At 39.3% G+C, this 25,968-nt stretch overlaps 2 protein-coding genes across 13 annotated transcripts; one reads left to right on the top strand and one right to left on the bottom strand.

Moving 5' to 3' along the window:
- The first annotated feature begins 904 nt into the window (after positions 1–904).
- RTF2 (replication termination factor 2) lies at positions 905–25,968 on the top strand. Of its 4 annotated transcripts, none has more exons than XM_065032466.1 (9): positions 905–1,072; positions 2,146–2,240; positions 2,332–2,425; positions 2,621–2,760; positions 3,383–3,461; positions 20,627–20,740; positions 21,947–22,001; positions 22,077–22,169; positions 23,439–25,968. In XM_065032466.1, the coding sequence occupies exons 1-9, from the start codon at positions 1,004–1,006 to the stop codon at positions 23,618–23,620; spliced, it is 921 nt and encodes a 306-aa protein (XP_064888538.1). In that variant the 5' UTR covers positions 905–1,003; the 3' UTR covers positions 23,621–25,968. The 4 variants fall into 4 exon arrangements, with proteins under 4 accessions (XP_064888538.1, XP_064888540.1, XP_064888539.1 ...); XM_065032468.1 differs by having other exon boundaries at positions 918–1,072; positions 22,086–22,169; XM_065032467.1 differs by having other exon boundaries at positions 918–1,072; positions 22,086–22,169; positions 23,436–25,968.
- Positions 8,301–16,731, bottom strand: LOC102097074 (beta-1,3-galactosyl-O-glycosyl-glycoprotein beta-1,6-N-acetylglucosaminyltransferase 7). Of its 9 annotated transcripts, none has more exons than XM_065032460.1 (5): positions 16,319–16,731; positions 13,781–13,908; positions 11,578–12,847; positions 11,008–11,103; positions 8,301–10,261 (listed from the first exon to the last, which is right to left on the bottom strand). In XM_065032460.1, the coding sequence occupies exons 3-5, from the start codon at positions 12,551–12,553 to the stop codon at positions 10,035–10,037; spliced, it is 1,299 nt and encodes a 432-aa protein (XP_064888532.1). In that variant the 5' UTR covers positions 12,554–12,847; positions 13,781–13,908; positions 16,319–16,731; the 3' UTR covers positions 8,301–10,034. The 9 variants fall into 9 exon arrangements, with proteins under 9 accessions (XP_064888532.1, XP_064888531.1, XP_064888533.1 ...); XM_065032459.1 differs by having other exon boundaries at positions 13,781–13,984; positions 16,319–16,719; XM_065032461.1 differs by having other exon boundaries at positions 11,578–12,844; positions 13,781–13,984; positions 16,319–16,719.

Below are 25,968 nucleotides of genomic sequence, written 5' to 3'. Positions count from 1 at the left end.
GTAGAGTCTTGCATCTGGGCAGGAACAACCCCAGGTTCCAGTATAAGTTGGGGAATCACCTATTAGAGAGCAGTGTAGGGGAAAGGGACCTGTGGGTCCTGGGGACAGCAGGGTGACCATGAGCCAGCACTGGGCCCTTGTGGCCAGAAAGGCCAATGGTACCTGGGGTGGATTAGAAGGGAGGTGGTCAGTAGGTCAAGAGAGGTTCTCCTGCCCCTCTACTCTGCCCCGATGACACCACATCTGGAATATTGTGTCCAGTTGTGGCCCCTCAGTTCCAGCAGGACAGGGAACTGCTGGAGAGAGTCCAGCGCAGCCACCAAGATGCTGAAGGGAGTGGAGCATCTCCCGTGTGAGGAAAGGCTGAGGGAGCTGGGGCTCTGGAGCTGGACAAGAGGAGACTGAGGGGGGACTCATTCATGGGGATCAATATGGAAAGGGGGAGTGTCAGGAGGATGGAGCCAGGCTCTTCTGGTGACAACCAGTGACAGGACAAGGGGCAATGGGTTCAAACTGGAACACAGGAGGTTCCACTTAAAGATGAGAAGAAACTTGTTCCCAGTGAGGGTGTCAGAGCCTGGCCCAGGCTGCCCAGGGAGGTTGTGGAGTCTCCTTCTGTGCAGACATTCCAACCCGCCTGGACACCTTCCTGTGTAACCTCATCTGGGTGTTCCTGCTCCAGGGGGGGATTGCACTGCATGAGCTTTCCAGGGCCCTTCCAACCCCTGACATTCTGTCATTCTGTCATTCTGTCATTCTGTCATTCTGTCATTCTGTCATTCTGTCATTCTGTCATTCTGTGACTGTGCGGGTGGGGGCGCTGCGGCCCCTGCTGCGCGCGCTGGGACGCCCCACCCCCCCCGCGGGTGCAGTTGTTTCCCCGCCTCCAGGGGTTGCTATGGAAACAGCGATTACGCTCTCCAATGACGCCGGAAGTTTCCTCTCCCGGAAGTGGGGGGGCGGGGGAGGAAGCGGACCGGAAGTGCAGGGCAGCGGGGGCAAGATGGGGTGCGATGGCGGCACCATCCCCAAGCGGCACGAGCTGGTCAAGGGGCCCCGCAAAGTCGAGAAGGTCGGGCGGGGCGGCTTGAGGGGGCGGCGAGCGCGGCCGGGGCTGTGGGCGCGGCTCTGTGGGCCTGGGCCCTGCCCGGCGGGGAGGCCCCGCGGAGGCCTGGCCCGGCCTGGCCGTCCCGCAGCGCTGCCAGCCGGGCCTGGCGCTCCGGGCACCGCTGTGGCTGTGGCGTTGGCAGCTACAGTGTCTTCTGGAGAGCTTTTTGGACACTGGTCATTCTGTTGAGTGTCTGGGGTTTAAGGGGCCTCCTTCACTTAGGGCGACAGTGGCTGCTGGTAACGCTTTTGGTACATTGTTTAATAGTGTGGCTGGACTGTTGGTGATGTCAAATGTGGCCATTCTATCTGCTTGCGTTCTGGATGTCGCTTGGGCTCACCTGTTAGGATGTTTTAGGTGAATCAGTATACAGTGGCCTCACCTGTGTGGGTGTGTGGATAAAGACACAGAAAAATTTCCCAAGGAGTGGCAGGAAGCTTAGGCAAATTATACTTGCTGATGTAAAAAAAATAAATAAAATCCATTTTCTACCCACACCCAACTATCAGAGTAGCTGTGAACATCAGCCTTTCTTTTATGGCCTAATGTGTCGTAAAATTCATGTTTTTATGCTGTAGGTTCACCTAGCGTCCCAACATCCCCAGATTTGTTTTTCTTGTTGTTTTGTTCTTTTCAGGAAATGGAACTGCTGATTGAGCGAAGCAGGAATGAGATGCATAACTAGAGAGAAGAGGGTAGTGGAGAACGCGTGAAGGGCAAAGAACAGTAAAGAGGGAAGGGGACAGGTGGAAGTGACAAAACAATAAGAAAACTGAATTAGAGTTAGGAAGATAGGTCCCAAGTCCTAGGATGCAGAAACATGTTCAATAGATAGAGGTAGACCCTCAAAGCTGGTCATGAATTTTGCTAAAAGGTTTTGCTGAAGTTACTTTACAGAATAACTTTGAATGCAGAAAGCAGATTTGGTAAGATAACTGAGGATGCGGTTAGTGCTTCAAGTACTACTTGATTGTATCTTTAAATAGTTTGCAAGTATAAAAGCTGTTTTAAAATCACTAGTATTTTTTTTTCTTCAGGTTGACAAAAATGCTGAGTTGGTGGCAAGATGGTACTACTGCGCTCTGAGCCAAGAGAAGTTGTGCCGGCCAATTGTAGCCTGTGAGCTGGGCAGGTATGGATGTTTCCGTATAGACCGCTGTATTAAAGAGTACTGGTTTAAGTTATGACAATCAAATATGGCTACTAAAAATTTTATGTTACAGGTTGTATAATAAAGATGCCGTCATTGAATTTTTGTTGGACAAGTCACCTGATAAAACTCCTATGGAAGCTGCGTCACACATCAAGAGCATTAAGGTAAACAGGTTGTGTCTGATGTTAAAGGATGCCAGAAAAGTTAAAACATGCTACAAAACCTCAATTTGCTCGTGTTCTTACTATATACAAAAAGTGCTAAAATTAATAAACCACAATGAAAAAAATCTTAAGAAATGTTATCATAGCTCAAAAATCATTAGTAAATAGCTTAAAGTTTGCATTTTTATTTTGCAGAATGTAACAGAATTAAAGCTGGCAGATAATCCAGCTTGGAGTGGTGATAAAGAGAGTATAAAAGGTGACAAATACGATGATATCCAGTCTGCACGCTTCATATGCCCTGTGGTGGGATTGGAAATGAATGGAAGACACAGGTCAGTAAGTTTCTGGATTCAGTTGTTAGAAGTGCATACTATGTTAACCTGAATATAGAGCAGGTAAAAGTGTTTGAGTTGGTAATGTTTCAACTCTTGTACTCCCTGCAAGAATCTTCCGTGTGGAGGGGAGCGCAGACCCTGGTGGGAGCAGCTTGTTGGCAGCTTTGGGTCAGAGCCAGTGAAACAAAGAAACTTGGTGGAAAGTGGAGCCATTCAAATCATTTAACTTCTTAGTAAAACAGCCTGTGGTGATAGTTCCAAAGAAACGTGTCAACCTATAGCAGATGTACAAAAACATCTCAAGAGCATCTGTTTTGCTACAATTGCCTTGAGAGATTGTCATAAATGACAATTATACCGAGAATGAAATAACAAAACATGTTGTGGTTTAATATACCAAATATTTTTCATTTGATTCATTTCATTATCTAAATGAATACGTAGCTACTTAGAGGTGCTGATGCTAAGATTAGCTGCAAGGGTTTGTAAAGAGAAGGTTGTTTGTGTCCTGCTCACCCATTGCAGTGTTGTTTCAGTGTTAAATCAGCACTGCACATATATCTTTTAGACACAGAGTTTCTTAAAAACAATTGTATACCTTGTTTTCTATTCTTTGAAGGTTTTGCTTCTTGAGAAACTGTGGCTGTGTGTTCTCTGAACGTGCTCTCAAGGAAATTAAATCAGAAGTTTGTCACAAGGTGAGTTTTTCTTCAGCTTTAGTAACAGCAGGGTCACATATGACCTCCACAAATATATATATATACACATATGTACATATATGGGTATATATATATATCTACAATCGCATTCATATCCACTGCTGTAAAATCTATTTTTCAATCTGAATATGCAAATTGAAATAGAACTTGTAAAACTTCTGTAATGTTCTGAATGGCCTTTTTTAATTGAAATGTGTTGTTAAGTGGTGATAAAAATGAATATTTTTGTTCTCGGTTTGATTTTGCAATAACTACTTCAGAAGCTTAATTTTTTCAAATGTTTGGTTGTATTTTCAGCTTAACAGAGGGCAGTTGTTTTTGGTTAGGGGTATTGGTTATTTTAGTTTTTATTTGTTTTCCCTGAATGTATGTGATTTGTGTTTGTCAGTCTCCACTTTATGTATTTAAACTGATTACATTTTCAGGTTATGTTTTGATCCCTGTGTTTTTGAAGGACATTTACTGTCTTTGTGAGACGGGGAGGGCAACTCTTTGTAGAATTTTCAGTAATTACATTAATTACTCTAGAAAATACTGACTGCACTTTATTTTACAGCGCTAGGTTGATCTCATTATGTAGGTTCTTCCATAGCTAGGGGCAATGTTAAAAGTTGCAAATACTCTCTTTTTTTTCCTGTCACTATTTTTATTATCAGTGAGATTTGTGGTAATAGTTGCTGTATTTAGGCAGAGTTATTTTTCAGCAAATATGCTCATATTGGATAAATCATTCAGTATATTTGTATTAAACAAGACCTCTAAAGGAAAACCTTTCTTGGTAAATTGTTGCCGGTGATGTGGAATATCATTAGGTTTAGCCTCATATTGCTGCATTCTGTGCTAGTTTTGTTCTGTGGAATGCCAGTTTAGTCCTGATGGGTTTGCTTTGCTGTTGGCAGATACTAATTTATTTTTAATGAGTTTTCTTGTTTGTTTTTGTCTTTTTGTTGATAGATGGATGTAACTTGATCAGTAAATGCAAGAATTAGATGTTTTGTCCATGGTTTGGCCAGTTTGATAATCTTATAAAAACTAAATGAATCCCATGTTTTCAGAGATTTTTAATAATCAGTATTTACTGTAGCCTCATATTTGCATGCAACTGTTCTCATATGCACGTGAATTCTTCACAATATTCAGAAGGCTGCTTCTAGAGCTAATGAAGTGGGTATAATATAATCTGGTCTGTCATCTTTTCCTTATTCGCTTTTGGTGCACAAAGACAACGGTAACCACCTGGGAGAATGTTTTAGTTCACATTTCTTTTGATTAGCATCAAAGAGTGATTTGGTGGATTTTTGGGTATATACTAATGATGTTCCTTTTCTGAATCAAGAAGGTGACCAGAACTTCTCTAAATTGGATCACGGGGACCTGGTTGCCCTGGGTTCTGGTAGCTAACAGCTTGTTTGTATCCAAAGCACTAATTAGCAGCATTCCCCCAGCGCTTTCTATCGTTGTGCACCAATGGAGCCTACAGTAAAATGAACTAGAACTAATGAAGAAGAAAAATAAATGAAGTGTTGTGTATAGTGCATGTGCTAGGATTACAAATTCTTTATTGATAAATAGAATCCTCTTCTGATACATGCTCTTTCAGAACAAAAAACTTTTTGAAGTACAGAATGTTTGAATGTTGTGGGTTGCCATATGAATGTTTCTACTGGTGCTAATTGGTGTATTTTAAGAATTACAATACGTTTTTTGAACTGAAATCCAACCTATGGGATCCACGTGGGTCACAGCAAATTTTTTCTTGTATTGCCCCCCCCCTTCTGTCTGCCAATATGTGCCCAGGTGCTGATCCCTGTGTGTCCCTGACACATCTGTGTGTGTGAAGGGATTGTTATGTGGCTTCAGAGAGTGACATGATGAGAGTAGTTCAAGAAGAATAATCCTTTACTTGCTTGTTTACGCTGTGTCTTGGGTGCCTCAGCCAGCAGAATCTGTGTTTTCGCTTCATCTCGGGGTCAGACTTTTGGATACGTGGATGTAAACTAGACATACATCAATCTAGGAGCTGTGTGGCAGTCCTTTACCTCACTACTGTGAAATTCAAGAAAGCTCTTTCAAAACAAGCTATTCTTGTGTATTAATGTCGCCTGTGAGCCTACAGAGCAGTCTTGACAGTCTGCTAAATTGTAAACAGCAACAGTTTCCCGAAGGACTTTATCAAACAGATGCTGTAATGACACAGTGAAAATATTCACCAGAGAATACAGATATCCAACAGCCCAAACAACAGTTCTGCAGTCCTCCCCTTTATGCTCATATACTTTAAACTAGATCATCTGAACTAGAGACTGAATGTGTATTTACGGGCTACATAATGCATATCACAAAACATTGTGCTTCACGAATCTGTAGGAAATGACTTTCCTGTGCTCAGAGCAGAGGATTGTTTCTTTTCCAGACCTTCTGCCTTGGCTCCTGGGAGTGCGGACCACTTGGTGGGAAGTCCCACCGACTCGTCTCATTGCTCAGTTTTCTTCTCAATTTTCTCTGAGGCAGCTCATACAAGACATAGAGCAATCTGTTTACCCAGTGATGTGCAGCTCACAAAACAATTGTTAGGAAAACACTGAATGCAGATGCAGATTTTGTCTTAAGGAAATGGAAAACCCCAAGATGAAGAATTTGTCTTTCCTTGGTTTATCTTGACAGTGTTTGCTGTAGCACTAGCTTTGAAAGGCTTTATGAAGGCTACAGGGGAGGATCAAGCGATCTTTCTATCAGAATTCCCTTTCCAAAAAATGTATTTTGCCTGAATATAAACTTTACATGAAGAGCTGACACATATTTATGTGCTTTTACTAGAATTGTTAAAAAGACTGGATTGGTGCTAGCAAAAGGCACAAGAATGTGAGAGGAAACTCATGGATGGAGGACTTTTAGTAAGGCAAATGTACTTTATGTGTGAGGACTTTTTCTGAGTGACTTACATCCCTTGGAAGTAAACTGTTCTTGTTTCACATCTGACGTAGAAGTATACTGGATTCAAGCTAAAAAATAACATGTGAAAACTCTGAGGCAAACAGACACTGTAGCAGCGTTGGGAGAGATTGTCTCTTACTGCCTGAATAGTAAATGTGTTGAACTGTGTCGCTAGAAGATAAAACTCATCAGCCAAAGATTTTTTGGAAGAGCAATGAGAACTTTTTGGGGGTGGTTTATGTTGGAGAACAAGCTTGTTAGATGCAGTGCTAGGGACAGATTTTGAAGCTTCTAACTATTTAGACTGAAAAGGGTTGAAAAGGGTTCTGACTAGGATGTTCTCACCTATTGTGTTAATTCTCCGATGGACTACTAAAATGAAAAGAACAAGCAAAACTGTTTCAACTCGCTCTTCTTGTATTCAACGGGATCTTGAAGACTGTAAGTCAGTACTAATCTGTCGTAGTCTGTAGATTGTGGAGGGGCCCAAAGTGATCAAATGATTTGGAACTTCTGTTCCAGCTGGTTTCCTGATCCTTGCATGGGCAATCTTCCGTGCCTGCTTGTTTGGAAGTCTGCTATTTGAGAAAAAATATGCTTTTAGCAATAATGGGATAAAGAAATTACCTAGCATTGTATAGCATCTATGTAACCTCACTTTTGGGGTTGAAAAAGGCACCGTTACCAATTTTTTATGTTGACTCTCCTGTCTAAGAAGTTACTATTGGTGTACTAGAATACGAGCTTGGGGGCAGGATAGAGGTTAGTGGATCTGTGGTGGAAATCCTTCTCAGAGTTCTTGTAGTCACTCTGGAAGTTAAAGACAAGATTACATTTTAAAGTGTAATTTCTTATATCACTTTGAAATTTATTTTGGACTAGTTTTCAGAGTTAACAACTCTAATACGGACTTGAAATAGTACCCTAACTATTCAAGTCTGTACCATATAAAACACTTCATCAAATGTTTAACTTGGGTATAGAGCTATTGAACATGTGCCTCAGGCTTTGGAAACAGAAATTGCACGTACGTCTTTCAGACACGGTTAATGCGTGTGCAGTGCGCTATAGGGCATAGTGTTTCCTACAGCAAGGTCACGTTGACACAATATGCTCTTAGGTCAACAGTAACCAAATTTAGTAAATGCTGGTTGCTGAGATCTAAGAGTTGTGACCTTATAACATGATAATGCCTACAGAACTTAATGAATGCTTTTTATATATGTTTAAATGCTCAGCTTTCGCTGTTGCGTTACTTAAATTTTTTACTGTTGTTAGAAGTAAAACATCTTTCAAGAGCGTAATGTAGTTATGATCACTCAGAATATTGAGTAGAATATTGTTTCTTAACAACTGAGAATGCGGTGGTTTGATTATGATTTTCCTGGGGATTTATGTATGTAGAACTTTGTTTAAAATACGAAATCATTTACAGATGGAGGATCACACTCCATTGCTTTTCCTGGACTGACATGGGTAAAGTTATACCTAAATTATTCTAAGAGGGGGGTTTTGTGCAGGGGTTTTCCTCAGTTTGACTTGTTCAGTTTCTCCAAAACAAGCCCATGTTACATGGTGCCTTGCTATTGAATTTATCCTTTTAATTCAATTCAGAAGTGAGACACAAGCATTGTTCTGGGTAATGGTGACAAAAGGTACAAGCCAGAAACTAGATTTGCTGCGATGATGGTAACAAGGAACATTCCATTCACGTTTTAAAAGACAACATGGAGTGGGTAAATGCTAGCAGTGCCCTGCAATGGATTTGGTTTGGTTTGGAGATAAATTATTAATATTGCTATGATTAATACATGCTAGAGACCCATTAGCTTCAGTAATGGTTTTCAAAGGGACTCTCAACAAGCTCAGAGTGAACACGCTGCACGGCTTGTTTTTTCCTTTATTTCTCTCCATAAGAAAAGCATCTCCAGCAATATTTAGCCACAAGTCTTGGATTATAAATGCAACTAAGTACAGGCCTTTGGGTTGAATTTGTAAGTTTCTGTAAATAAATAGGGACCAGATGGTCTGTCTTTAGGTTAAAGTTCATTTGAAAGAAAATTGTGTTTCCAAGAAACTGGTGTGGGAAAATGAGCAGCACAGTTCCAGGAACCTGGGAATAAGTTTGTAACAAGAAACTTTCACGTTCTATTGTTGGGTCATTTGTTGATTCATGTAATTTTGTGGGAAAAAACACTTAATGTACAAGCCAGTTTTCCTGTAAAAACTGAGTGATATTCTGGCTGCATAGTGAAGCTTATATCTAAATTGATTCTAGACATTTATTTATAATTTGTAGTTTCCAATTGAGTTAGTAAGTAACAGGATGTACTTTATTCATTCCCATCAGAGTTAAAGCACAAAAGTTGGGACTTTATTTGGATTTACTGGAACGAAACTTTAATCTGCATTCGAGCCAAAATACTTGTAAAAGGGGATGAACAGTTTGGAATGACTTGTCACAATTCGGGTTTCTCCTGGTCTCTTCCCAGCAGTAGCACCCAACTAAAGACTTTTGGAGATGAGGTGTAGAGGTTTAATTTCATGGGAGAGTTGTCATACCGTGCAAAAGACCACAACCTACATCCTCCTGCTTCCTCATGTTCCCTCATCTTTTCGGTTGCAAAAGTGATTAATTTAAGACTCCTGAAGAGGAAAGAACAACTCTTGCCTGGAAAAGGCTGGATCCTTGTGCTTTTGTTTTATCGCTGTTCCCTGGTTTTGCCTGCGGTGTGTGTTTAAAGTTCCTTCCTTACTGCAGAGCAGCGAGTGCTGCGTGTGCTCAGCAGAGCCTTTGGGAGCAGGATGCTCATCCTGGTTGCTGCCTGCTGTTCTTTCCAGTTGCTGCAGACTGTTGCCAGGTTCAGGGAAGTTTTGTTTCCCTCACCCAGGTACACCAGGATTGAAAGATGGCTTTTCAGTCAGTTTTCCTTTGTCCCCTGGCCTCAAATTTCCTGTGTCTCCTTGCCATAAACTGCGGAGACTCCAAAAACAAGGTCTTAAAGGTAAACGTGCATTGCAGGACCCCGCTACTGTTACTGGCACACGTGTCCTTTTCATTAAGAGCAAAGCCTGAGTAGCAGAAGCGATGTTGCCATGCTACGCAATGAAATTAGAGATGCAGCTGGACATGGGGAGAAAAAAAGTGAAATGGACGTGTCTGAAATTGGTTGTCACTTGCTCATCTACAAGCTCTGAAATTTTAGCATGAACTTCGTTGATCAAAATAATCTCTTTCATAAGATACACAGTAAACATGACTTTAAGTTGTGCTCTTCATATTTTCTTTGTTCAATCATTGCTTCCATTTTATTTATTATTTTCATACCAGTTAGTCCTTTTTTTTGAGGAATATATATTTTTTCCAGTTAAATAAGTCGCTTGAAGGATTATGAACCTCCCCCTTCAGTTAGTTATAGATATAGACACATCATTTTCTTTGAGAATCAACTCATTAGCGTTTGTCGCTCTTTATCTTACTGTAATAAATAAAACCTGTTTATTTCACTGCCAGTACAGTGTCATGCTTACCCTCCTAATGCACAGAGTGAAGTCTGGCTAAAAGCGTTAATGGTTTCTGTCAGTGTTTTTGAACCCTTGTTTCAATGTTAGTTAAGCTCAAATATTCAGTTTCATGTTGAAGTAGTTTTCTTTCTGAAGACGCCAGTGATCTTCAATGGGGACTTGTGCCTGGTGCAGCACTTTCAGCCGGTAGCGTCTCTCCAGACAGTCCATGACAAGGGGATACGTTGCAGGCTCAAATTTGTTGGCAAACAAATGAGGTGACTCGATAATCCACTGCAAATCCCCTAGTCCGTAGACACAAATGTCTCTGATGTAATGACCTGCAAAGGCAAATTGGAGGTATCTGAAAGCAGCAGAAAGCTGAACAGAATGATTTTAAAAAATAGTTTCACTCCATAGTGTTGCTAACAAAAAATACTTTTCACATAAAGCATCACTGAAATATATCTAGAGGGTAATGCTATATTTGAAACATAAAGGCAAGGGTATGGTTTTGCGTTTTACACAGATGGATATGTGTTACCTCCAGCTGCTTCGTGTTTTGTAGTTGGACATGGTGAAGTTCTGATCTCCTGCTGCTATTTGGGTATGTGTTTAATTGTGCAGTGTTTTCTCTGTGCTGAGTTTATACAGTTACATATTTTAATTTCTTTTTGCATGCCTTCCATGTGGTCAGCACTATTCTCCTTTTCTTATTATTGTTCAAATTGAAGAGATTTAACCCAATGTTCATGTAAGTATCTGACAAACATACTTGTCAGGTAAGCCCCATAGTCTTCACCGAAAACTGATCGTCACATTAATGCGTTGGTAATTGGAGGTTCAAAGAGTGGTTGTCAGTATATGGATACTGTGACCATCTTTGCAATAATATATCAGAAGCTATTTAGATTCGGTTCAGTGGAGTAATTTAGTAGGGCAGCTGTTTTATTTTATACTTTAAAATATGATGATAAAATATGACCACTGTGGCACACTTAATAGCTAGTTGAAAGCATAACATGTAACTCACAATGAATGTTAGTCAGTGAATCAAATTTGAGTTCGTGATCCAAATCCACGTTACCTTTGCAGCCTTTGTGTACAGTTCCTTCTTGGTCTTTCCATTTAATGGCTCGGATGTTTCCTTCCCAGTCCGCATTGGGTGTAGCTCCTGGAGCATCTTTAAAAACAGAAGGTTCTGATGAAATTTGGTTTTACTTATTACAGGGAATTTTTTGACTGCTGAAGATATTTTTAAATGTAGCCATGTTAAGTATGTATTTACGGATATTTACATCATAAGAATCAACATCTTTCTCGGTTTTATTGCTTTATTTTTGATTCCTTGAGAGCATGAGCTTTTACATACCAAAAAACCCTTACTTTTTAATCAGCATTTTTCTAGCCTTGTAGCTAATGGTGTGCACCATAAGTGGTACTTTTCTGGAATCCAGCTTTGCTTCTCAGCCATTAGGGGATGTGACTCTTTGCAAGGGCAGCATCAAGGCTGAAGACATGACCATATTTATGCACTGCAACTCAGTGAAGTGGTGGCGTTAAACTCGGAATTGGAGCTCACTGGCTCTCTGTGCCAGAGGCTTTACGGTGCTGGTGGTCCAGGGGTTATTCATAGTAGAAATAACGTATGTCTTACCAGTTAAACGGTTCAGCGTGACCCAGTAGTGTTCATCCGGACTGTACGTGTCTCTTGACCATTCAAGCAAGTCTTTTGCACGTGCATCAGTCAATGTAAACTCTACAAATTCTTTAGTGAGTATGTAATAGGCAGTACCAAAATATAACGTCAAATTATAAGGAGGTTTAGCTTTTATATTCTTGGTTGGATACACATATGACATTCCAGAATGTACATACTCTCTGTAACTAACCTGTGTCCTGTGTTTCATATGAAGTGGTTGGACCACCCCCGGAGTCATATTTTTACCATTCCATTTACTTTTGATGTATTGTATAATGTCTTTGTTTGTCTTAATGGGATAATCTTGACCACATAGATTAATAACATAGTTCCACTGAATTTTGGAACGAACGAGATCTCTCATGCAGTTAATATCAGCTTGTAATCTTGAAAATCCTGCATAAACAACACTTTCTCTTTTTGAGGAAATAAAAATATTTTCGAAGCAATTCACAATATTTTGTACAGCAGCTTTATAATCTTTTGGTGACTTTTCATCAATATGTATGCAGTAAATATTCTGAGGCATATAAATAGCTCTTAGTAGCTTTACAAACATTTCCAGCTCCTTGTGAATTGTGATAATGTATGCCAATGAGAAATTCCCTTCTTCGTCTGACAGCGGTCTTGTGATAAAATGCAGAGTCTTCTCTACCATGGAGCAGTTGCACGAATTCCGAATGCAGCTGAGTGGTTGAGGTTGGTGGGTATTCTGACAAAAGTTTCCAATTTTAAAAGCAGCGGTTTTGCCCACAAAAAGAGCTGAACAAAGTTCATCCGGGTAAAAGCCACACTCTGCTATATTCACATTAAATTTTTGTTGATTCGGCTCTTCAGAAAGCGTATCCTTTAGGTAGATAAAAGTGTAGATGAACACGCAGACAGCGATGCACATTAAAAATCCTGATTTTGTTGCATCGAGTGGGTTCATCTTTTATTTTCCAAGCATCATCTTCTCATCATGGTTTAAGTGTTCAGATTATCTGAAAGGCAAAGTGAGAGAGAACCTTTTTTTTTTTTTTTTGAATAGATGGCAATTTAGTGATAAATTTATGAATGCTGAGATGACTCTTTTTCCAGGTAGGAGGAGGAGCTGTGTGTGATGCTGGTGCTGCAGGGCCGGGGTTGGTCAGGATGTGCCTTTGGTGCAGGGCAGGTGTGTGAGCGCTGCCTGCTCAGAGCTGCTGCTGCTGTTTCCGTAAGGCCTGCAGAGCCTTAAGTTCTGCTGGAGGACCAGAATTCAGTCAATTAAATCAGCAGAAAATGTATTAAATAAACAGAAGGAAGAGGCAAAAACATAATCCACAAAATACACTTTTATATCCTTATAAAGTCAGCAAATGTTTGTAACTCTTTGAGAGGTTTTGTGGGGTTTTTTCCCTCTGACATCTTTGCATTAGTGCTTTGGAAAACAGCATGCGACAACACTCAGTTCTTATTTTGAGCCTATGTGCATATCCTGAGATAAGTACGCTACTACCAGTATTAGCATTCAGAGCTAACAGTCTAATTTACATGAGCATTGGCATACAAGTTTTTCCATTGTTATTTTTTTTAAGTATGTCGTGTTGAAGAGTCAGAAGAATGAGAGTGGAGCAGTCCTGAATCCCAGAGCAATTACATGAAGTCTTTATCCTTGAAGCATTTGGTATAGAGCTTCCTAGAGAAAATTCCAGGGTTCGGGGAAGGCTCCATCTGCTGCCATTAATTTAACTATTAAGCTTAAGAAATATTTTTATTTTTTTAAAGAGACTTAACTTTCTCTTATTTAATTAATATTTTACGAAAATATGTATTCAATCTGTAAATATTTCATGGCTTACACCTGTCAACATCATAATGTGTTTGTTATTACATAGGAACAGATAACAAGCGTATTTGTGTAAAGGTAATTTCTTCATGGGAGTTATGGTGAGAAGGGTCTATGTTTTCATTCGAAAGAAGTGAAAAATACTTTCAAACTGAGAAGTCAGTACACATCTGTCCTAGAGGCTTGGAAATAAAGACAGCATTGTAGTTAAAGTAGAAATGAGGCATAGAATTTAAAAAGCATTAAAAATGCAGAATTTGAACCAAAGGAGTGGACACTCTACAATACCACAATTTAAAAATCTTATTAGGCCGTTGGGAAAGAATGTATTTATCTTACTGTCCTTACTGGTATGCACTGGATTCCATGCTGGAAGAATGCCTCTTTTCCACTGAGCATTCCAGAAAGAGGAGTTGGATGTTAGGTGGAGGGGTCATGCATTTTGCTTCCACGTCCCATCAGCAGCGCTCTCCGGTCTGCACGGGATGCACAGGCCAAAGAAAAACATCACAAAATCAGGTCCCAGAAGACTGTTTTTTTTCTTCAGAGCTCCTAAGGGACACGTTGTGAATAAACAAGCGTGATGTGAGGCTCTCATCCCGTTGAATGAAAAGCTTGAGCAAATCAAATGCACATCAGCCTTTCAATATTGGGTGGAAAGGAGGAGAAAAGGAAAAGCAGTGCTAGGTGGGAGCCAGCATTTTACAGTAAACATGAAATTCTGCTGCCAGCTGACTCATATTTGCAGCAGGGCCATTACGTACCCACCAGCAGAAGTAAGACAGGGAGTGTCAGGTAGGGAAGCACTAATTATTTTTCTGGACCTGAAGTCAGAAAAACTGTTTTATTCTGAGTGAATAATTATGGGAGCAGCACTGAGGATGCTCTGAATTAGTCAATGTGATGTGGTCTCTGTGGTACATCACAGGGAAGGTTCATTCTGGGCATAAGAGTGACACTGGAGACACTGGGAAGTTATAGAAATATTTGGGACTTTATACCTGCTTAGAATCTAGAACATCTGTAACAGAACGAGCATGCTTTTCATTTTTTTTCGTTAAATACATCTTGTTCCATAGGGAACCAAGCTATAAACTGTTTGTTTCATACACTTAAATTTTTATTACCCTTCAAATAATAGCTTCTAGGGTAGGGATCTTTCAGGTTATTAAGTGTTTACTATGGATTTTTCCTATTTAACTGCATAGGATCTAGAAGCTATATATTTTATGGCAGCATGAAAGTACACAAGCACCCAAACAATTGCTTCTCTAGTGATAACGTGTTTCCGGGGAGTGACTAAATGCCTACGAGAAGAGAATTTGACAGCTTTCAGCTGCAGGGTGTATTATAGAATGTCAGCATTGGCTTTCTGATAGTTTTACCAGATTTAAAGCTAGAATTGCAGCTGTTAGTCCCACTGTGTATGAAGTTTGTCACCTAGAAGGATCCTCCAGTCCCTATGCTGTTGTCTGCTGTCAAGGGCTGTGCGACCATGTTTCCTCCTCCCCTCAAAGAGCAAGATATCGTAGTGTTGAGAAAATCCACTGTCCAGGCACAACCCAGTCTTTGCCTATCTGGAGTTCTAGGTTTATTATGCAAGAGTGCTGTTATAGGTATTTATTGTTATCAGAATGTGCCTCTGAAACTCACCCTTTTCTACGGTATGGATGTGTTGTCTAAATCTGGAGGATGAAGTTGGCATAATTTTTAGAAGTGCCGAGAGCAGTGTTTGACATTCTTTTCAACCTGTTTGTAGGGGCGTTCAAGCACCTTTGTGGCTGCTTTTACGGGTATTACTTAACAGAAGGTTGTTGTAAGCCTAAGATCCTCCATCTCAGTTAAAAAGGTGAACTCTCAGAAAAAGCGGAATTATGTTTATGCTTGAAAATAAGCCTGTGAGATACCTCAGTTCATCAAGACCCCGTTACTTACAAATACTTTGCTGTTCATTTCATTTCATGGTAACAAATCATTACACAACTCGCTGTTTCTTCCTACCAGAGGTTTTAGGACTGCATCATTGCACATCTAAATGTTCTGTTTTGTCTGCACTCTATTTGCCTAATGTTAATGTTTAAATAAAATTCGGTTCGTATGACTTCATAATTCAGCGAAGCAAATGACAGGAACACTTAATCTTCTAATGAAACAGTTAAAAGAACCTTATTCACAATTTTTTTTTGTCTGAAAGGTATTTGTGCAGCCATTACTGTAGAGATTTTTATAAGTGAATACTCAGTCTTCTAAAAACTTAATGTTAAAATCAGTGCTTTTGACTTTGCTTTGCTTTTTCCTTAAGCCTGGGCAGTGTGCTGAGTCTGCTGCTGTGAGGTGACAGGCATCAAGTAAAGGAAAAAAGTCCTTCCTCAAACCCAATTAATACTGCCTTAGAAATTTTAGGTCATTCTTACTTAAAAACATGGCATTGCTATTTGCTGATAAAGATTGTACAGATTTGTAGATGTTTGCCTGTTCCTCTTTGCTATTTTTTTCTGTTCTCCTGTTTCTTTCTTTTTTTTTCTTCAGCAGTGTATTTGACCTCATAAGATGTTAAAACAAATACTATGAAAGCTCTTAAAACCATTAACTTGTAGGGCTGTAAAACATTAAGTTGCTTGCAACAGAGCAGGATAAGTATTTGTAAGTGTTGTGATTTTAATGATAGAAACACCACCAGGTAGTAGTGACCTCCACCCTCTTGTACATCTATGACAAAGTCAAGAAAAAATAAGATTACCCTTATTTCAGATTCGAGTATTTTTAAGTGAAATGGTCTTTCTGAAGTGAAGATATTTCTCACTTTACAAAAATTAAAACAAGTTCTGTTTTGATAAAGGAAAAGCAAAAACCTGAAGTCCTACAATCTAATGTATTCAGTCTTACCTTGTACAAAATTAGCCAGGAGACGGCAGCATAATTAAAGCAAATCGCGAGTCCCGTTGTCCTTCAGCAGAATTCAGCCGGCGTTCTCCATCCTGCCGCTTGTGTAGGGACCTTGCGTAAGTGAAAGGGGTTAAACATTAACGTGACTGTTTTCATTTATGGCTTCATCTGGCTTCCCGCAATGCTTCGCTTATTTATTCTGCAGTAACGCTGTTGAGCTTCAGAAATTCCCTCTGCTTCGCAATAATGAGAGAAAACTTGAGCTTCTCCAAATTTCTGTTGCTGCTCTTCCGAGGCGACCTTTAGAGGACTGAAATCCAACTTTCACATGCGTAGAGAGCGTTGCTGATAATTATAAATAGTGTCGCTTTACCTCGGAGACTTTAACCTCTGCGCTGCTAAGGGAGTGCACTGGATGATGAGAACTGGAAAGGAAACAGCCCTCTCCTCCTCCTCCCCCTGTTCTTAACTGTTTGCCTGCTGAAACTTTCCAATTTGCAGCAATTAAGTATAGCAAAGAATTGCTTCTGGTCATTTCTGGTAGCTGGAAGCTTAAAAGGTAAATGAAATATCTCCTTCCAAAACTCCGTGTTTACTGTGTTATTACTTTTTATAAAGGTTCTTCGGGGGGTTTTAGTAAGTGAAAAGTTAACGGCTTATATTTGCTGGAATTAGGAAGCTCTAGGGTTCTGGAAATGAGTAAGAAAGCTGGTGTATTTGGGACACATTCAGGTAAAAATAGCGTGCTGGTCAGAAGTAAACAGAGAAAACCTCAAAGTAAATGAAGGCATGGCTGCAGGTATGCAGATACAAAATTATCATTGACTCAAGGGGAAGCTCTGTAAATAGAGGCTTCTGCTTGGATGGTGTTTTTCTAGCAGGGGGTGCACGTTCACGTTCTGTGAATTATTATAGTATGTAGGAGACTTTCCACTCTTCCCAAGTTACCGTTTATTCTTTGCCTCATCGTATATCTGAGTAAAGTGGTAATGTCAAAAATTGCGTTCATTAAATCTTACACTACTGAACTTCAAATGACTACATCTCTGGAAGAATATCTCTCTTAAAACATGTTTTTAGTTAACTGTTCCAAGAGCCGGTAATCATTAATACGTGAGCCTGCGTGGCTGGGAAATGAACAGCGATGTTGTTCCTTGTTCCAACAGGATGTTTGTTCCATCCTCTTTGGAAACAGCCCCGTGCAGAGGGTCAGGCTGTGGTCGGACAGGTTCTGTAATCCGGTGGGAACTGTTTGGGAAAGTGTTCACGTCTTTATGCGCTTCCTAGTAATAGTCATATTCAGGACTGCAGGAGTGAATTTATTGTTTAGAATTTGGGAAAGAGGTTTCAGACTCATAAGACAGTAAATGGTAACGTTGTTGTAAACGTGGAGATATGAAAACGTATTTGCTTGTTTATTTGTGTTGTAATAAGACTGGAGTAGTCATGGATGGAACTATACCTTAAATGCTGTACAAAAACCAGAAATCACTGTCCAAAATAGTTCACAGCAAGAAATAAGGTACAACGTTGTCTTATGTAGCTGAAACTTAAAAAGCTGTAAACTTTAGAGTTCAGAAAATCATCTTAAACTAAGATTTCATTATTACTAAAATAACCTATTGTGTTTTATTCTGTAAGAAAGATAAGAAACTATGTTACCATATTAAAATGACTTGAAATTTAGAAGACCTTCATTATTTGAAAGAGTAATTTTGCTATTTTAAGTTTAAAAGATTAAATTTATGCCTAAGTTAATATGTCTTTTACACCTCATAATACCTTTGTTCTTATAATTTTAAGTCTTTGGGTTGGGGAGGGGTTGTTTTTTAGTAAGTTGATTTTTGTATGCGTGCATATGTATGTATATACACATAGAATATGTAGGATGAGACTTTGACTTGTTGATCACACCCTTGATGAAAGCCTGGTAAGCCATTTAGATATATCTAAATATATCTATCAGTTTTCAACGTGCTTTTAGACACAATTGGCGCAGCTTGTCCGACGTGTCCTTCAGTGAACATCCCACTTGCTGCAATCCCAGACTGGCTCTCACATTCAGACCTACAAGCCACTGTCCTAGCGCTTGTGTCCCTTTCACAACAGTTTTCAGGTTCAGTGTGATTTGGGAGCGTCTTCTGTTCAAAGTGCTGCAAAACCATCAAGGAACTACAGTACCTTTGTATGTATTTAAGGTCCCGATATAAACAAGGTACAGCAAAGGAGACCCTGTCATATTGTAAAACAAACATCTGCCCCGGAAGACCTTTAGTCTGAAGGAACAATCTGTCTGAATTTACAAAATGGAACTTTCTATCCGCCTTTCCTCTCAGCATTTCAAAATGTTGACATAAAAATCCTTCCTTTTTTGCATGAAGAGATAGTGAGCTTTTTAAGAAATCAGAATAACACTTTGGCATCCAACCGTACTGACAATTAAAAAACGTTTGCACGGGTATGACGCAACAACACGTTGTACCTACAGGAGGTAGTAGAACCTGGGAAGGCGGAGTTGGTTCCGTGCCTGTAACTTGCTGTACTTAAAGGATATTTGGAAGGGCATGTTCTCTAATGTAATCTGGCTGTTGTCATGGCAAAAAATGACCTGTTTCAGTGAATGGAAAGTGGACACCGTCTTTATTTCCCTGTTTCTTGTAAATACTTTTCGTTTTAGAACAGTTCCACCTGTGTCTTCCAGATGGGAACCTGGATTTGCTTGCTTTTTCCAAGTGCAGCATTTATTGAAATTCAAGTCCTCTGATATAAACTGTTACTCGGAGGAAATGTCCACTTCTTTTTGTATGCTTAACAAAGAAAACAAAAATATTGCAGAAATGACATTTTAAATCACTAAATCACAGGAGGTGCTGGTCCCTCACGCTGTATTCAGAAAACACCCCGCTAGAAATGAATGTGTTGGGCTTCTCAGAATCAACATAGCTGCCCATCCCTCCTGCCCCCGTAGGACACTGATTGTCTTGATCTTCTAGACTTCTCACTGGTATTTCCAGCACTAACTCATTGAGTAGGAATGGAAAAACTTGGGCTACTCACCCATTTGTGTGTGACTTATTATTCTGCCTGACTTACTTAGTATGTGTCTTTATAACCATTGTTCCTCCTTCATCATCTCTCTACCGACTTGTGTCCACATTCATTTTTAAACTGTTCATCACTTGAGCAGACCAAAGTCCTGTCCATATGTCCTTTCGTTTGTTTAATTCCTACTGCAAATACACACATAACCTCTCACAACCTTTGCTTAGTAAACAGAAGAGTAATGACAGAGGCAGGATTATAAACTAATCTTGCATATTAACAGAGAGCTTCTGGATTTAACAAAATAAATACAAAATTAATAAGGATTGGGATCTTTGGTAAGAAAACATAGGCAATGTGCTTGGCTTCACCAAATGATTGGAAATGTGTGCGGTGCAACATCTGTGTCTTCAACCAGAACCCAAATGTGGAATTACATGAAGCACATTACATGTATTACCCAGTTTAATTTATAAATGTAATTTGAAACTTGGTAGCGTTTAATAAATCAGATGAAGGACAATGAGATGGCAAGGCTGGGTTAATGAATAATGCCGCTTTTATGGCTCCGTTTAATCCTCGTAGTGATTTAAAAATAAATGGTGGAATGCTTAGACCTTAATCAAATGTATTCATAACCAAAAAAATAGCAGAAAGTACTTCAGTGTTTTCATTTTTAGCTATGGGATTCAGAAAATGGAGTAGATTCTAGTTAGGACTTCTTTGTTTAATCTGGTCACTGTGCATTTGATGTTAGTGAAACAAGGAACCCATGAGCAGAAAACACACAATGGGACCTTTTCTTTAAAGAAAAAAAATAGCTAAAAGTGTTGTTTATAAAGGACTGATAGTGAAATCAAGATGTAATTTTCTTAGGCCTATTGCCTGGAATAGGGCTTTGAAGAAAAACAAAGTATTTTCATGTTTCTGAAATTCTTTTTGAATTTGCTGTGCAGATTGATACGTGAGCTGCTTTTAAATGTGGTTACCAAAAGTCCACATTTCACTAATAAGATGAGTATTTATTCTCCTTTTCGTGAAGAGTGATGCTGTCAATCGCTATTATTTTGTTCTGTGGTAAAATCAACTTTGACATTTTAAGTGAAAAGATCTATTAGACTGTATTAAAAGAGAAAGAACTATTGGAAAAGATGCAGTGGCAAGGGGAAGGATTGGAGAGCTTAAACACAGAATTAATTCCAACAAAGGTTTACCAGCAGAAAGGTCTTGAAATAAATGCTACTTTTGTCTCTTTTTTTCTTGAAGTGTGGCGTTCCCTTTCAAGAGGAGGATGTGATTGTCCTTAATGGTAATAAAGAAGATGTGGAAGTATTGAAGAAAAGGATGGAGGACAGAAGGCTTAAAAGTAAATTAGAAAAGGTAATATTTTTAGAACAAAACTGAAAGAAGTCTTGTCTGTACTGCAAAGTGCTCTTAGATTGCGTAGCTTTGCTGATCTTCGTGCAGCTGCATTTACTCAATAAGCTGTGTTGTACTTCGCTGCTACTTCTACAAGCAATGAGCTTGTGTGCATGTTTTGCTAACACAGCATATTGAAGGTGGATGTACTGAAACTGTCCTTTGACCGGCAGGCAGCGCTTGCTGCTCTGAAAATCACAGAATTCAGTGCTATGGGGAAAAAGAACAATGTGGCCGCTGTCCCTCAGGTTAGAGGGTTTTTTGCATGGACACTGGAGGGTTTGGGACCAGTGACCCTCTGCCGCCACCTCCTGGCTGAGCTTTGCACCAGCATCTGCTATGGCAGCTTTACTCCTGAAGCATTAATCGTGTGCTCGGCAGCATGGATTCTCCTAATTTTTATAACACATTTCAATATATTTATTTTCTTTGAGTTTGTGTAGCTTTCTGGAAATATCTACAGCATTCTGAGTGTATACAGAGTCAGCTTTGGTGATGCCGATGACTGTTTTAATACATCTTTCTTTTTCAGCTTGGAATTTATATAATCAAAGCCTGTAATGGGATTCTTGTTGCTGTTCTTTGGGTTTTTTGGTGTTTTTTTAATCTGGACAAACATAAATTAACTTGGAAAATCTGTTCCACAGATGCTGTTAAGAAATTTAGATTGACTCTTTGTATCTTTTCTTCCCAAGCAATCCTGCAACAAAGGGCCTGGTTATTGAAAGTTACCCAGGGGGGACTAAATGGATATGAGATGCGGGATTATGCTGAAGTTTTTATTGAAAAATATCTATATTGATTACAGTTAACTGTGTCCTCTGTAATGTTGTGTAATTTACTGTCCTGCTGTGTGCGTTTGGAGTTATCAGATTATTTTAATGATAACACGCACTACCCCCCACAAAGTATACAAACCAAAATACCATATCCAGACAGTTCAGTTTTGGCCTGCACAATTTTCTTTAAGGTGGCTTCAAGATTCCCAAGGTTATTATTTTTCCGTATAGAAATAATACCAAAAATGTGGAGCAATATTGTGGAAAGAAGAGTTCCATTGCGTAAGACATAAAAATGTACTAAAAGGGATTGTGTGTCTATCAAATACAAGTTGGGAATTGTGTGTCCTTTAAGTACATGACCAGATTTCTGCTTGTGTTGTTTCAGAAGTCGAAGAAGTGTAAGGCAGCCGAATCAGCTTCTCAGCAGGACAGCGCTGCAGGTAACGTCACAGCTACGGGATGTGGGACCTTCTGAGGCCTGAAGCAGATTCATGATTTCATTTTTTCTTTCACAGATTGTCCAGGTCCATCAAAGGCAAAGAGTGGAAAGGATTGTATCAAATCCAGTTCTGGGGAGAAGAGGCAGATTATCTTCACCAAAAGTTCAGGTTGGTGAATCTGGGAATAGTTAAATGATGAACTGTGTGAGAAGCGGGGAGAATTTCCATCAGAAATGCCTTGCCTCCTCCCTACTGCCTGCGTTTATAAAGAACAGACTTTTAAAGATATTTCAGTCCAGATGATTATAATTGCTCTTGGATGTTTAGGAACCTAGTAATTCTAATATAATGTTTGCTGTATTTTTCTTTTCCAAGAGTGTAAAGGAAAAAAATGCCTTTTGAAATGGCAGGTCCTTGATTTATGTTTCTAGCAGCTTTTATATCAACCAGCAACAGAATAAGAGGAGAGAGGGAAAATAAAGAAAAGAAATCCATGGACTGAGGAATGCCAGTAGCACAGGAGTTAATTTGTGAACACGGCGCCCTGAGGTTTCTGGACTTGCAGCATACATATTCATTCTGTCAAATCCAGCCTTTGGTAATTCTTTCCAGGCAACTATTAGTGGCATTAAAAGCAGCATTCTCCAACTATAAAAAGGATCTGATCTATGCTGATTTAGGATTGCACATGCAATTCTTATGACTCCATGCAGAAATCAATTAAGTGCTTTTGCAGACATGCTCCCTACAAGCTCTTTACGTGCCTTTGTGCCCAAGTTAAACTAAATATGTAGAGTTTCTGCAGACTTCTGTGCATTCATTTCTTTGCACAAGAGACTTGGCACATGCTTCATCTTTGGAGAAGATTAAATAGTTGTTCAGAAAGAGAAGCGAGGGTTGGAAACAGAGGGATGGGCATTTTCCTACCCAAATAGAAAATGATGCAGACTATTGTTATTGGTCATAAATGACTTTGCAAAGAATAAAGGGAGGAGATAGATTCCCCAGGGACAGTATGTCACAAGTTTAGCTTTTGTCATTTGATAGCTAATTTCCAAACAATACTTCGGGGTGGTGGAATACTTTCATGTTTCTTTCTTGAGACTGGAGTTCAGAGCCAGTTTTCACTCAGAGAAATAAATGTTGTCAATGCTGAATTACAGTGCAAGGCTTTACACAAACAGGAAAGAATTCCTCTCTCTCCAAGATTTCTAAATTCATTTTGAGCATAAATTCTAAAAGCTAAGGACGTGTTTGCTGTTAGGAACATGTTTGCTATTCAGTGCAATTATGGGATGTATTTGTGATAGCCCTGAAAAAATACACTTAATTGCTGTACGTGTTATTTTTAAATGCTTTTATCCATCCTTATTTAAATATTTTTATCAATTTTAAGCTGTTATTGCACGCTTCACTCTATTCCTTTTTCTCTAGCAGATAATGGAAATTCATCCGTACCAGGAAAAGTCAATAAGGCTTCTTCTACCACCAAGAGATCTATTGCGGACAGCGAGGAGAAATCTGAAGCATACAAATCTATTTTTACATCACACAGCTCCGCAAAACGTTCGAAGGAAGAGTGTTCCAATTGGGTTACTCACACAGCATATTGCTTCTGAAACAATGATGAGCCCGATCCTAACATTACTGCTTTCCTTCCCCGAGGCTTTCTCTGGACTACTCTGATACAGAACTTTTCTTGTAATCTGATATTATCTGTTATTATTCCGTTTGCAAGTTGTTTATAAACTTGTGAATAGCTAATGAACTTGTTAGTTGCAACTTCTGTTAAATAAGAAATAGAGTGTTAGAAGCCATGTTGTATCAACAAACCTCTTTCTAAAATGATGGATTATTTGCACAAAAATGTCTCTTTTCTCCTCCTGGTTGGATGCTGTCATTCTTCATCACACGAGTTGGTGTCCTCAGTAGTACGAGTGAGGGCAGCAGGATCTGCCTCCTGTCCTCTGCTGCTGAGCTGAGCCACAACTGTAATTATAGCGTTCAACATATTAGTAGAGAAATTTAAACCTTTTGAAACTTTCTGACAGTCAAAAGAGCAATAACGCTTGTCATTTGGACCAGCTAACTGGGCCCTCAGTAGAACTAGTTTGTTTCTTAAAGGTTCTGTAGGTGTTTTCAAGTAATCTGCCTTTTGATGGAATATATGAAAGCATAATCTTGAAAGCATCTGTACAACATTCTTATTGTACTTACTGTTGTAGCCTGTTTTTGATAACAGGGTATTCACTTGTAAGTCATTATCTATAAAGACGAGCCTGTAATAGGCTATTTTTTTTCCCCAGAAGGTTTTGGGGGGTTTCTTTGTGGGTGTGGGTCTTAAAGTTAGAAGTATCAGGTCTGAGCTTGCTTTCTTTTGTCAGAGGATCAGAATACAGTGGGAGCAAAGTATGAGTTTCCTTCTCTGCTGAAACAATAAGATTCTGTGTACATCTCTGAGGAGCAATTTGCTGGTTTGAATTCAGCAGCTTACCACGAACATAGAAGCGTTTACACAGGGTGAGAGAAACCCGGGTGGTGACAGAAGAGGAGGAGGCGGATCTGCACTGGCTTTTTGGGGAGAAACGACGGGGCAGCAGCGTCAGGCGAGTCAAAGCCCTGGTGGCCGATGGAGGGAACCCCCAGGGCTGGAATGAGCTGCCCAGGACGTTTCTCTTTCGCTTCTCAGGCTGCTGAAATGTGCTGCTTTCACAACATCTCTAGTACACATTGTTTTATTTTCTGACATAAAATTCTTAACAGCAAACAACTTTTTGACTGTTAGTTGCTTGTTACAGAAAGATGCTAAGCATAGTATGTCGCTCAGTTTTATCCCCGCGATGTTGATTTAGATAGAACTTGCTTTTGTCTTATGGCCATAACACTTCAATTGAATAGTTACACATGTGCTTAATTTGTCAGCATTAGAACAGAATAACCTTTTATGGGCTTTCCTTTGGCCCTTTTATTATTAGCTTTTTTCCAAGCACAGGAATCCTTTTAAAATGTTAATGTTCCATAGCAAGGATTTAGTGGCTGAATATTTGAATCCAATAATACCTACATGAAATAACTAGAGGGAGAGATGGAAGCTTTTCACCTTCCTTTCTTCATCTTTTAAAATTAAAATATGCTTTTATGATCCTGGCACAAACTAACCAGAATAGAAATGCAGAAAGTAGGAGGCTTTTAAAACCACTGCATGATGTTACATTGTTACTTTTGTGTGTGAAAATGATTAATTATCCTCATAATTTATTTTTAAAAGTGTCCCCGTTTATAATTGCCAATAGTTAACTGGAGATTCAAATGCTGTGTTTATATTTGCGTAGGTGGTCTCCGTGTTTCAAACATGTTGAATGAAACTACTAGGATTTTATTGCTATTTTGATAGGTATAATTAAAAATTGGCTTGTTGTGGAATTTATATAGTGGTAAGCATTTTTGTTTCCCACAGATGCGAATGCGTATACACAGCACATCAAACAGTTTGAGGTTTACTTGAGCTTCCAGGAAGCGCTCAGCCACATTTTATATGCACGTCTAGTAATCACCTTTGTTCTCCCTGTTCTGTGTTCTTTTCATTATTAACCTTTATTATTTGTTAGTTACAGATAATGAAATTACTGCACTAAAAGATAGACTATAGTAGGCCCTTTATTTGCGGTCTAATTCTCTTTTGACAATAGATGTTAAAGCCCTATTAGTGTTTTATAGGAGTGCGCTGTTCTCTTTAAATCAGTTATAAATCCTAAGGGGAATTAATGCTTTTGATTTAGCTATTACTTTGCTAAAGAATATAAGAAAACATAATACGCAGTTTTTCTTCCCTTTTCTTGATAATATATTGGGCCAAGTCCAGCCTGCTGACTTGGTAACAAGCGTTCTTGCTCATTAGGGCATAATAGTGACTTATTTTTTCAGTTTAACCTGCTCATTTATTAAAATAAGTTCATGATTACCGTGA

Source organism: Columba livia, chromosome 16 (genome assembly GCF_036013475.1).
Source record: "Columba livia isolate bColLiv1 breed racing homer chromosome 16, bColLiv1.pat.W.v2, whole genome shotgun sequence".
NCBI lineage: Eukaryota > Metazoa > Chordata > Aves > Columbiformes > Columbidae > Columba > Columba livia.
Note: the sequence above shows the minus strand (reverse complement) of the source record. Positions and strands in the feature narration are given on the sequence as shown.